At 41.7% G+C, this 14,009-nt stretch overlaps 1 protein-coding gene across 2 annotated transcripts; it reads right to left on the reverse strand.

Moving 5' to 3' along the window:
- Positions 1-2,238: 2,238 nt before the first annotated feature.
- rab44 (RAB44, member RAS oncogene family) lies at positions 2,239-13,348 on the reverse strand. 2 transcript variants are annotated; one of them, XM_084316324.1, is made up of 9 exons: positions 12,842-13,348; positions 10,036-10,088; positions 8,496-8,551; positions 7,865-7,987; positions 7,671-7,752; positions 7,293-7,407; positions 3,125-3,223; positions 2,680-2,756; positions 2,239-2,545 (listed from the first exon to the last, which is right to left on the reverse strand). In XM_084316324.1, exons 1-9 carry the CDS (start codon positions 13,322-13,324, stop codon positions 2,455-2,457), a joined length of 1,179 nt encoding a protein of 392 aa, XP_084172450.1. In that variant the 5' UTR covers positions 13,325-13,348; the 3' UTR covers positions 2,239-2,454. The 2 variants fall into 2 exon arrangements, with proteins under 2 accessions (XP_084172450.1, XP_084172449.1); XM_084316323.1 differs by having other exon boundaries at positions 2,239-2,548.
- Between the last annotated feature and the right edge of the window lie 661 nt (positions 13,349-14,009).

The following is a 14,009-nucleotide window of genomic DNA, read 5'->3' on the forward strand; positions in this document are numbered from 1 at the left end:
TTGAAAAGCCCTCGTTTTCTTGAAAGTTTCAGGAAAATATAAAGATTCCGTGATAAACGCCATTTACTGGAATATTCTGGAATACACAAAAAACGTCATTTTTCAGCCTATTTATGAATCGTTTTCAAATAAACGCTAGATTATCGATAGTATATGTGTACTTATGCACGCTAGAGAAGCAAGCTGAAAAATCTATTCTCATTTCCTGATCAGCGCACACACACAGGGCACACACTGATATCTCTGTGAAAACAGATCCGATTATCCTAAGACTGGTCAAATCCTTACCTCAGATCAGATGTTCTCCAAAAAGATTATTCCAATTCCTGATCGCCATTCCAAATATCGATCGTGTTTATTGATTCAGCGCTGGGTACTGGAAATATGTATTCCACACTGTTTTCCGGCTCGGCAATCACTTCGATCTCTTCGGAAGGCTTGCCGGATAAGTAAAATGAGGAAACTGGATCCCCCCCCCCCATCAGTCTAATCCAATGGGGTGCAGTTACACAGGGAGAGACGATAGGGGGCGGTATTTTCCCAATGGAGCTCAGAGAGAGGTTGCTGCACTAACGTGAGACTAGATTGATGAAATATGAATTCAAATCGCTAATAAAAAAAAAAACGACAAACGAACGCTATATAAAAGCAGGTGTGCTCTATAGTCAGAGCTGATGCTCTATAGTCAGACAACTGGGGCTCTATAGTCAGACAGCTGATGCTCTATAGTCAGACAGCTGATGCTCTATAGTCAGACAGCTGATGCTCTATAGTCAGAGCTGATGCTCTATAGTCAGACAGCTGATGCTCTATAGTCAGACAGCTGGTGCTCTATAGTCAGACAGCTGATGCTCTATAGTCAGACAGCAGGGGCTCTATAGTCAGACAGCTGATGCTCTATAGTCAGACAGCAGGGGCTCTATAGTCAGACAGCTGATGCTCTATAGTCAGACAGCAGGGGCTCTATAGTCAGACAGCTGATGCTCTATAGTCAGACAGCAGGGGCTCTATAGTCAGACAGCAGGGGCTCTATAGTCAGACAGCTGATGCTCTATAGTCAGACAGCAGGGGCTCTAGTCAGACAGCAGGGGCTCTATAGTCAGACAGCTGATGCTCTATAGTCAGACAGCAGGGGCTCTATAGTCAGACAGCTGGTGCTCTATAGTCAGACAGCAGGGGCTCTATAGTCAGACAGCTGATGCTCTATAGTCAGACAGCAGGGGCTCTATAGTCAGACAGCAGGGGCTCTATAGTCAGACAGCTGATGCTCTATAGTCAGACAGCAGGGGCTCTAGTCAGACAGCAGGGGCTCTATAGTCAGACAGCTGATGCTCTATAGTCAGACAGCAGGGGCTCTATAGTCAGACAGCTGATGCTCTATAGTCAGACAGCAGGGGCTCTATAGTCAGACAGCTGATGCTCTATAGTCAGACAGCAGGGGCTCTATAGTCAGACAGCAGGGGCTCTATAGTCAGACAGCTGGTGCTCTATAGTCAGACAGTTGGGGCTCTATAGTCAGACAGTTGGGGCTCTATAGTCAGACAGCAGGGGCTCTATAGTCAGACAGCTGGTGCTCTATAGTCAGACAGTTGGGGCTCTATAGTCAGACAGTTGGGGCTCTATAGTCAGACAGCTGGTGCTCTATAGTCAGACAGCAGGGGCTCTATAGTCAGACAGCTGATGCTCTATAGTCAGACAGTTGGGGCTCTATAGTCAGACAGCTGATGCTCTATAGTCAGACAGCTGATGCTCTATAGTCAGACAGCTGATGCTCTATAGTCAGACAGTTGGGGCTCTATAGTCAGACAGCTGATGCTCTATAGTCAGACAGCTGATGCTCTATAGTCAGACAGCAGGGGCTCTATAGTCAGACAGCTGATGCTCTATAGTCAGACAGCTGATGCTCTATAGTCAGACAGCAGGGGCTCTATAGTCAGACAGCAGGGGCTCTATAGTCAGACAGCTGATGCTCTATAGTCAGACAGCAGATGCTCTATAGTCAGACAGCTGATGCTCTATAGTCAGACAGCAGGGGCTCTATAGTCAGACAGCTGATGCTCTATAGTCAGACAGCTGGTGCTCTATAGTCAGACAACAGGGGCTCTATAGTCAGACAGCAGGGGCTCTATAGTCAGACAGCAGGGGCTCTATAGTCAGACAGCAGGTGCTCTATAGTCAGACAGCAGGGGCTCTATAGACTCTTTAATAGATATTCTGCCCCATTTTAAGAGTGGACCGTAGACTAAAACCTATAAGCAGAAACACACTGAGGGAACTTCCTGTACGAGCAGCAGCAGAAACACACTGAGGGAACTTCCTGTACGAGCAGCAGCAGAAACACACTGAGGGAACTTCCTGTACGAGGATCAGCAGCAGCAGAAACACACTGAGGGAACTTCCTGTACGAGGATCAGCAGCAGCAGAAACACACTGAGGGAACTTCCTGTACGAGGATTAGCAGCAGCCGGATGTTTTCTTCTGTCGGGACGCCTTGTGCAACATCATGCTGTCCTCCTCCGTCTGCTTTAACCTCTGACTCAACATCCTGCTAACAACAAACCCAGGTGATGCACGACACACACAGGACAAAAGCACATGTTTGAAATGTCAATGAATATTGTCATGGCGATGAAGGTGCGGGGCAGAGGGACTCTAGGTGAAAGGTTTGCATTGTATTACCGTGCTACGGCCTCCATAGACTGAATCACGTTGTCCCCTGTGGCAGCACTGCATTCCATGAAGACCATGTTGTGCTCCTTTTAGAGGGAGAGGTATGATAATTAAGGAAGGTGTGTGACATTTTAAGCTAGGCTAGCTGATTCATATCCACTTCCATTCATTTGTTTCAATCACTGGTGGTCATATTAAAACTCATTTACTCTCAATAACTAAATGAATGTGTGCAAAAGTGTTTGAGATCATGTGCAAAATAAATCAGCATTGTTTTGGTGAAGTGCCCCTTTAAGGCTTTATGAGTTGAGCTGCAGAATATGAATATGAACATGAGCCTGAGGCTAGCTGGTCCGTATCCGCTTCCATTCATTTGTGCAAAGTTAGGCTAGCTTGCAGCTGGATAGCTTTCTACTGAACGCACAGAGAGGAAATTAAGTGTCTGATATCGTACCTTTGCGAGGGCTTTCGCTTGATCAGAATCAACCTCTCGCTTTGCACAATCGCTCTTGTTCCCAAGGAGGACGATGGCGATATCATCTGCAGCCCCCTCCTACAAAACATGAATTATTTAGATGCTTAATCATATTGTCATACAATCAATCAATACAATTAAGATAAGATATTCCTTTATTGATCCCCTTGGGGAAATTGAGGAAACAATTGTGGCTTTTTTTGACACGCGAGTCCTATGGTCTTGTTCTGATAGAAGTTAACACCTCAGATCATTGATATGATATGATATTCCCCTCCCCCCAGCCAACCTTTACACAGGTACAGGGCGCAGCCCGGGGGAAAAGAAGAAATTAATAGACAGGACATTGGAGATAGGGAACCAGGCAGACAGACAGACAGAGAACACAAGTAAACCTCAGATACACAACACAACAGCAAAGTAACTCAGTGATCATCTTCTAGAGCGAAAAGGTGGGTTTTAAGCAAGGCCTTAAAAGTCTGTATGGTGTTGGTAGACTTGATATTAAAAGGGAGCTTATTCCACAGTGTTGGCGCCATCACTGCAAAAACCCGGTAACCTGTTGTCACCAGTTTGGCCCGCGGGACCCTCGGACACAGTTGGTCATTCGATCTGAGGGACCTGGAGCTGACGGGGTTGGACTTAAGAGTTCCTCAATGTAAGCTGGGGCGAGACCGTTGAGGGCTTTGTAGACAAACATCAGGGTCTTGAATTTGACTCTCTTCCTCACTGGGAGCCAATGGAGAGAGATAAGACATCATTGCATCTTCTTCCACTATATTTGATATTTGGTTACCATTATTGTGCTAATTTATTGCTGTAAAATGCTTCCATAGCAGAGCATCGTTTCAGAAAAATGTGACCTACAGTACAGCAGGGAATTGTCATCAATGTAGATATTTCTATGGGTTTGGAGGATGGTTAAGGTAAAGTATTTTTTTTTTAATCTTTTTTTTCCTCCTTTTTCCGTTTTTTTTCCTACCATCCCAATGTTAGTCGTTATGCCAATTCCCAATCCCCTTCCTGGTCGTTGCGCACTCACTACCGTCGGTCTGGGAGGGCGGAGACTATCACATGCTTCCTCCGACACACGTGTAGCCAGCCCACCGGTTCTTTTCACCTGGTAGCGCGGACTCTCACTGGGGGAGTGTAACGTGTGGAAGGGTCACACTACCTCCCCCAGATCCGTCCCTCGCTGTGCAGGCGCCCTGACCGAACTGTAGGAGTCACTGTTTACAACGACCAGGACCCACCCCACCGGCTTTCCCACCCGCTGACACTGACAATTGTGTCAGTATGGACGGCCGACCAAGCCGGAGGTACCGCAGCTGGATTCGATCCCACTGTCTCTGCGGTGGTAGACAGACGCTTAGTCCACTGCGCTACACAGCCGCCCTAAGGTAAAGTCTTTCTAAAGAGAAGTCGTTCATCATCTTGATAACGGCGACTAACAAGACCAGACCCCTATCTCTTTGAACAGGGAGTTTCATTTGGTGAAAAAGGACAATTTTGTGAAATATATTTTTATCCAGTGGGTTTGAATATGTCCTCTAGTGATGTCATCAGAGGACACTGAATCCTTGCACTGTGTTAATTACAGCTCAATGAAATGAAAAGGGATTCAAACATTTCCATCTCCATTTTTATTTCCCCCCAGGCAGTGAGGCTCATGAACCTGCTGCCTGTCTGCCTGTCAGTCTGCCCACTGAGTCACAATACTGTGCATGTTATAATATAACTTAGAGCCATAAAGATTTATGTGTCTGCTTCTCTTGCACACACCACACCCGGACTGTGATTATTGCATTATAATTTGGGAAAATGTTTATGGTTGTTTCTGCTGCTATTTCTTATTGCCCTTATTAAATCTTGTTTACTGATGTCACTGCCCGCAAGGCAGAGGAGCCAGGACAGAAGAATTTCACTCCTTTGTGCTTGTAGGAAATAACAATGTTATGTGACAATAAAGATATGAATATGTGTAGAAGCAGAAACCGACTTGGTGGATTTGTATTGCTAGAATATTAGAATTCATATGGTTTAGACTAGAGGTTATTTATGTTTGAACACTAGGGGGCACACCACCTCCATTATAGCACCTCCTCTATAAGTAACCTAGCTGATTACTGTAATTTCATGCACCTGTTATGGAGATTCGTTTTTCCTACCTGTTTCACTGTTTGGAACTGACAAATAGAGCAATTGACAACTGTTCTGATTAAACCTTTCATTCACTATCATTCACCTTTGGACAATAAAACCCTGTAAACCGTACCAGCCGCAACTTGGGACATTCTTCTATATTTACATCACAAACTGTGTTACTGAGTAGAGAACTAATTATGGGTGCATCGTGACGCCTAGTGTGTCATTCCCTACACACCCTTCCCAGAAGCAGTCGCATTTAAGACTGTTTCATAACCCAATTCCTGTCCCCCAGCCTCCCCCATCCCTCCCTCTATCCCTCCCTCCCTCCCGCCACCTGGCGCACGATGCCTTGTTTTACTACTTAGTGTTGTTACTGCCGACTATCGCATACAGCGTCTCAGGCCTTCTGTAGATGACATGTGTCAACAAATGTACATGTCTGTTGAATTTATGCTGTGCCGTTGTTACTGTAAAAATGTAATGATTGTGATGTGTTATTATTAATGAGACGTTGAGCTGTATGTGTGTGTCATTGGAATTTCCCCAAGGGGATTAATAAAGTAATATCTTATCTTATCTTATCTTATCTTAGAAAAGACTCACGCACATCCAAAGTATAGTCACGGGTGCTTGACTCAAATAGATATGTAAAGTTGTGGAAAAGAAGTCAGCACACCGTCTGCAGTGTTCCCAAGTTTAATATACTTTAACACAACGTTTCGGCCTGTGGCCTTTTTCAAGTGTCGCCAACATGTGAAAAGGGGTGGGGTATATATACATACATATTAGGCATCGTGACGCCTGTCAGCACATTCGGGGAGTGACAGTCGGCCACTACAATATGAATCATTGAGCTGTAATTAACACAAGGATTCAGTGTCCTCCGATGACATCACTAGATGTCGACATATTGAAACCAATTAACTCTCAATAAATCTAACACTAAATGAATGTGTGCAAAAACATTATTGCATTGCCAGCATTGTTTTCCCATTGAACTGGTCTTTAGCGTGAACCTCTGTGTGCATCACGTTCTCCCAGTGAAACTCCTCACTGTCGGGTGAAAAGAAGCGGCTGGCGACTCTACATGTATCGGGGGAGGCGTGTGGTAGTCTACACCCTCCCCAGATCCACAGAGGAGACATGTGGTAGTCTACACCCTCCCCAGGCCCACAGAGGAGACATGTGGTAGTCTACACCCTCCCTAGACCCAGAGAGGAGACATGTGGTAGTCTACACCCTCCCTAGACCCACAGAGGAGACATGTGGTAGTCTACACCCTCCCTAGACCCAGAGAGGAGACATGTGGTAGTCTACACCCTCCCTAGACCCAGAGAGGAGACATGTGGTAGTCTACAGCCTACCCAGACCCACAGAGGAGACATGTGGTAGTCTACACCCTCCCCAGGCCCACAGAGGAGACATGTGGTAGTCTACACCCTCCCTAGACCCACAGAGGAGACATGTGGTAGTCTACACCCTCCCTAGACCCAGAGAGGAGACATGTGGTAGTCTACACCCTCCCTAGACCCACAGAGGAGACATGTGGTAGTCTACACCCTCCCCAGACCCACAGAGAAGACACGTGGTAGTCTACAGCCTACCCAGACCCACAGAGGAGACATGTGGTAGTCTACACCCTCCCCAGACCCACAGAGGAGACATTTGGTAGTCTACACCCTCCCCAGACCCACAGAGGAGACATGTGGTAGTCTACACCCTCCCCAGATCCACAGAGGAGACATGTGGTAGTCTACACCCTCCCTAGACCCAGAGAGGAGACATGTGGTAGTCTACACCCTCCCTAGATCCACAGAGGAGACATGTGGTAGTCTACACCCTCCCCAGATCCACAGAGGAGACATGTGGTAGTCTACACCCTCCCTAGACCCAGAGAGGAGACATGTGGTAGTCTACACCCCAGTAGGGCAGCACAACGACCAGGAAGGGAATTGACAAACGGAAAAATAAAAATAAAAAGATGTAAAAAGCACTATACCTGAATGCAGGTAACCCAGTAGCGGACATCGCAGAAGCTCTGGGAGGAAGTGATGTCATACATCAACAGGAACGCCTGGGCTCTATGGAATACTTGTCTTGTAATACTGCGAAACCTTTGAAAGAGAATTATGGATGTAATAATGGACAACATTCAATCTAGTCAAGGTTGTACAGTAATATGGTCCCATTTTCTCGTTCATAAATGACTGCAATATTATCAAAAATATCTCAAGTTAACCTTAGAGGAACCATTAAGGGGGTTGCCACTTAAGTTTGCAAGAAGTTTGCCCAGCATCCGTGTGTCCTTGTTGACACTACTTTGTGAGTTTATAGGGATAACAATGTTTTTATTTTAAATAGGGTCAAGGAAACCTACCTCTCCTGGCCTGCAGTATCCCAGAACTGTAGTACCACTGTTTTTCCATCTACTGTCACCGACTGCACACTCGTATCAATGCCTACCGTGTGAAGGAAAACCAAAGCACATAGACAAGAAACAAAATCAGCAAAGTATAATTATGCAACTTTTCTTCACGGTGTGTCTGTGAGACTAAGGCCTATGAAGCTCACCGATAGAGGAGGACAGATCCGGACAAAACTCCCCGTTTTCAGCTCTTTTGATGAAGGAGGTCTTGCCCACATTGCTGTTTCCAACCATCACCACGTTGAATTGATTTGTTCCAAGGTTGAGTTCTTTTGAAACACCAGCAAAACAATGGAACGAAAAAAGAAAAAAAAACACATTCTGGTTCAGTTCTAGTCGTAAGTTGCAAAGCGATTTGGATAAAAGTGCTAAATAAATGCAGTCCATTTACCATTTAGTACTTTTTATTTAGTTCTAGTGCTATTTCCATTCTATTTTCACTCTTCCCCTCTCTATTCAACATACTGTTAACCTCATACATGCAAAATAATAATTAGTATATATACATAATATAAGTATTCCATATGATCATGTATGCACCAGTGAGGCTATACGGCAGGCCTGACTATCATTATTGTTCTAAACGTCATTGTGAATTTGGCAATTGCTTTCCCCCCAAAATAATTATTGATTAATGAATTTATCATTTAAAAGATTGTGACGGGTCCAAAATTAATGTTGTTGTTTACATGTTGCAGGCATGTATCCCCTCCCTACTTCCCAAGGATGGGGAGACATTGAGTGGCTGAATGTTATCTATAGGTCCTTTAAGTTTACCTCTTTCTTGAACCAGTCGATCCCTGGGTCCTGCAGGTTGACCTGGAGCCCTCTGACTGTGGAAGAGACAATGGATAGTTCATGTTACAGTTAATTTATATGAATTACAGCTCCATTAAATGATGTAGATGTAATAAATAGCGATACTTATAGGGACCGCTACCTCGTCATTTCATTGAGCTGTAATTAATATGACAAAAGGATTCAATGTCCCCGATGACATCACTGGTGAACATATTGAAACTAATTTACTCTCAATAACTGTCAAACTAAATTAATGTTTGCAAAACTGTTTTTGGATGTGTGTGAGAACAAAATTAAATAAATCAGCCTTGTTTTTGGTGAAGTGCTCCTTTAAGGCTTTATGAATTGAGCTGCAGAATTCAGCAGAATATGAATATGAACATGAGCCTAGCTGGTCCATATCCGCTTCCATTCATTTGAGCAAAGCTAGGCTATCTTGCAGCCGGATAGCTTTCTACTGAACGCACAGAGAGGAAATTGGTATCTATCTTCTTGTCTGACTCTGGAGAAGATCATGAAATTAAAGTGTTCCTTTAATATATCCATAGATATATATAACTAGATGGTGCAAGGTGGAGTCTCCAGCGTAGTTCACCGGCGGCCATCTTGTCACAGACAGCACGCCCACTCATAACATGAATGTATATGGTGCATGTACTATTGAAATAACCATAGCTTGCTACATTTTCAACCGATTTACAAACGGTTTGGTTTATTACAAACGTTATTAACGTGGCTATGATTCAGGATGCTTGGACATGTTGAAATTATTTTCATATGAAAGTCCATTATAAGTATGCAGTATGCTAACTACATCTCTGACGTTTATAACAAACCAAACCGTTTGAGAAACGATTGAAAATTGAGCAAGCTATGGTTATTTCAATAGTACATGCACCATAGACATTCATGTTATGAGTGGGCATGCTGCCTGTGGCAAGATGGCCGCCATGTGGCAACGTCGGTATCCATTGGCCAGCAACGCGGGTGAGTCATCTAGCCTTTATATAGGCCTATTAGCAAATGTTGCAAATGCAATGGCAAATTATACCACCAGTTGGCGCCAAACTATAACTTGAGGGCCCATCGCTTCAATCAAACCTCTGTTTATATCACTGACCCCCACGTTTCGCAATTATGCCACATCAATGTGGAACGCCCTACCTAAAGCTGTAAAGGAATGTGAATCACTACCCACTTTCAATAACACTCTCAAAAAACACCTACGTGAGACTGCAATTCGAAACTGGCCCCTACAAATGTCATAACCTAGTTGTACAGCAAATGACCAAGTAAGGCTTTGTCAGTATTCCAATGTACAGTGTAAAATGTGTGTGTGTCCCTAGGGCCTAAACTAACTAGTATGCCATATTTTAAGAATTAACATCTATTTTGCAGTTGATCTCACTTTAATCCCTCATTGCCACACAGAAAACAGCACTTTTTTATGTATTTATGTTTTTTCAGTATGGAAATCTGAGGGACTAATGAATGGTCATTGTTGATAGTGACTTACCTCAGGCAGTCTGAGTCATTGTTGGATGGGGGTCTCTGGTCACTTTTACCAACCTACAAATTCAATAGACAATTTCTCAGGGCTCAATACTGTGATAAGATAAGATACAAATAAAAAGATACAAATAAAAAGCTATCTGTGAGATCAAAATGTCAGAGAAGGTGAGATACTAGTTGATCATGTTCCTGTTTCCCATCATGCAATAGTTGCAACTTGTTAGAGTAGGGCCGCAAGTTCCCCTTTCTGGGAAATGTTTGTCCTTTTTGAAACCTCAATGTGGTTATGTACCCTTAGAAGTGTATTATGAACAATGTCATTGTCCAATAAACAAGAGGGAACTCAGAAAATAGAGTAAAATTATATTCCAAATTGTAAAGGGCTGTCCCCATCTAAAGAAATTAATATTCATAATAGTCACAGGATTTAGTCAACTAATAAAATAGGCCCATTCATCTACAAATCAAATGACCCTTTCTGCATTAGATTCATTAGATCATTTATATCTGATGTGACCAATGTGTATCTTTAAATATTGTTAAATAATGCCAGAGATGTGCTTGTAATTTCCCAATGCATCAATGTAAAATGTATCTGTTAATAAAGTCAACTAATCAACAGAGAGGAGCAGCTACTGAAAGATCCATGCTACCCTGATGCACAGTACAGTTGCAAGAAAAGGTATCACTTTATTATTAATCTCTAAATGGTAAATGACTGCATTTATATAGCGCTTTATCCAAAACGCTTTACAATTTGTTCCTCACATTTTTACCCATTCACTCACACATTCACACACCGACGGTGGAGGCAACCATGCAAGGTGCCAACCTGCTCATCGGGAGCAGTTAGGGGTTAAGTGTCTTGCTCAAGGACACTTCGACACGCTGCCCGGGAGGAGTGGGAATCGAACCAGGAACCTCCGGATAACCAGACGACTGGTCTACCTACCAAGCCACTGTCGCCCTCAATCTCTTTTTTTTGTCTACCTTTGAATCAAAGACATATGAAAGAATGTCGAGGTATGGAATACAATACAACATTTTTGTAATTATATATATTTTTTATAAGGCTATCAAAGTTAACGCGGTATTAACGCGTTATCGCCGGATTCTATTAATGCCACTATTTTTTTTAACTCACGATTAACTTTTAAGAATTTTTATTTTATTTATTATTATTATTATTATTATTTTTTTACTAGACTTCACTCAGGTGTATTATTGATGCTCTCATTGATACTATGTTTGTTTCTGAAGTGTGTGTGTTGTGTGTGTGAGATATATAGAGAGAGGGGGGTGAGAGAGATGAGGAAGGGGCAAGAGAGAAAGAGTGCTGGGAGTGTGTGTGTGTGTGTGTGTGTGTGAGAGAGAGAGGGGGGGGGGGGGTGATTACTCAGCCCTTGTGTGGGTGAATGTAACAAGTGCCTAACGTTTTCTTTCCCCTATTATTTCATGCACACTTTATTCATTGTTTTAAATTATTATTTTCTTTAATCGATTGACAGCACTAATTTTTATTATATATAGAGAAAATGGTCTAATATATCATATGCCTTGAAGAAGAAAGGAGTAAACCCCTTATATAAGAAATAAAAGAGAATGTTTCATGTCAGTCTTTCACAACATCTCTTCTTTTGGGCTCAACTTTAGCTTTGATTCACGCACCACTAACATTGGGTTTTTGACAATGCATCCCACTAGGCCTTTTCACTATGGCTGTAGCAAGAAGTGTGTGGCAAAGAGTATTATTATTATTATTATTATTATTATTATTATTATTATTATTATTATTATTATTATTATTATTATTATTATTATTATTATTATTATTATTATTATTATTATTATTATTATTATTATTATTATTATTATTATTATTATTATTATTATTATTATTATTATTATTATTATTATTATTATTATTATTATTATTATTATTATTATTATTATTATTATTATTATTATTAACATCCCGGATAGCATTATACCCTACATCCGTCAATCAACCACCCTCTCCTCCTTCAGACAGGCCCTCAAGACCTCACTTTCACCTGATCACCATCCTCCCTCCATCTCAAGACTCAAGCTTTACATTTTAAATCATTATGTTCTATTGTTGATATTTCTGTGTTATGTTTTACTCTATTCTGTATTTTATTGTGTGTGTGTGTGTGTGTGTGTGTGTGTGTGTGTGTGTGTGTGTGTGTGTGTGTGTGTGTGTGTGTGTGTGTGTGTGTGTGTGTGTGTGTGTGTGTGTGTGTGTGTGTGTGTGTGTGTGTGTGTGTGTGTGTGTGTGTGTGTGTGTGTGTAAAGCAACTTTGGGTACTTGGAAAAGTGTATAAATTGAATGTATTATTATTATTATTATTATTATTATTATATTATTATTATTATTATTATTATTATTATTATTATTATTATTATTATTATTATTATTATTATTATTAAACATTAGCATATTCTCTTTTGATTGAAAATAATATAATACAGTAGTAGTAGTACTACTAATAATAATAATAATAATAATAATAATAATAATAATAATAATAATAATAATAATAATAATAATAATAATAATAATAATAATAATAATAATAATAATAATAATAATAATAATAATAATATATAATAATAATAATAATAATAATAATAATAATAATAATAATAATAATAATAATAATAATAATAATATAATAATAATAATAATAATAATAATAATAATAATAATAATAATAATAATAATAATAATAATAATAATAATAATAATAATAATAATTCAACAGCAGAATAGAGAAAGGTTAACATACTTTGAACAGTTTGCCTCTCTCTTGGTCGTCAGAGGTCTTGATGACATTTTCTGTGATGGTTTCCAGACCCTTCACCCCTGTATCTTTGATTCCTCCCTGGTTCTCAGCCGGGTCTCCATGCAGGCCGCGTCCTTGTAACCTGCGGGTAGAGCCCATCTTTCTTCTCCTCCCTTCAACCTTGACTTTCAACCGTGCACCATATGCGGGAGAAAGTGACTGTTGGGCCATCGGTGTCGAGTGGCTGAACTCTGGCACGGCTTCAAGTAATGTCGTTCTCTGCTTCTCAAACTCATCCTCTAGAAGTTTTACATCAAGCGCCGGGTGAATCCTTTCCATGTCAAATGCGTGTTCCGCTATCGTGGCTTTCTCCACATCCTCTGCAACCTCTGCCACCTCAGTCGCCTCCTCTTGCCTCACCTCTAGGTTTTCCTCTTTTGGTCTCACTCCGAGACACCAGCGAGTGGAGCCCATCTTTCTTCTCATGCCTCGACTTGTTTCAATCTCGCTTGTTGTCTTATCGGCTTGTTCGCTTACATCGTCTTCTGGCATCGAGGGTGTATTTGAACGACTTATTTCGACCAGGGCGCTCTCGCCCCCTTCCCCAGCTGCTCCGTTGTCCTCGGACTTATCCATTTCTAAATCTAACATTTCAATGTCAGATCTCTCCTCCGATTTAAATTCCTGTGCCTCCTCTTGGTCCTGCGCAGTGACTTCCTGTTGTCCCTTTTCTTCTTTTATTGTCAAATCACTGGGCATGAACACAGGATTCACTGGTGTTTCTGCCTGTTCAGTGCCTGATACACTGGCGATATCTGTCACTTCTGACTTCTCAACCACTTCCCTCTCTTCTCTGAGTCTCTCCTCTGACACTTTGACATTTTTACTGTGTAGTAAATTTCTTCGAGTTGAGCCCATTTTCCTTCGTCTAGCAGTGTTGGGCTCACCCGTTGCCTCTTCGTTATTATTTCCGGTCATTACCTCTGACTTAAAAGATCCACCCATGACATCCTCACAATCTTGGGTTTCAGGTCTGTCTTGTTGGCTTTGATGGACATTAAATACATCAGCACCAGAAGTAGAATGTTGCTCAAATACATGCACCGCTGGTTCCGTGAGATCTTCCTGAAGACAGATGTCAAATGTATCCAATGTACGAGAAAGAAGATTT

This window comes from Notolepis coatsorum (assembly GCF_963971535.1).
Source record: "Notolepis coatsorum genome assembly, chromosome: 6".
In the NCBI taxonomy this organism is placed as follows: domain Eukaryota; kingdom Metazoa; phylum Chordata; class Actinopteri; order Aulopiformes; family Paralepididae; genus Notolepis; species Notolepis coatsorum.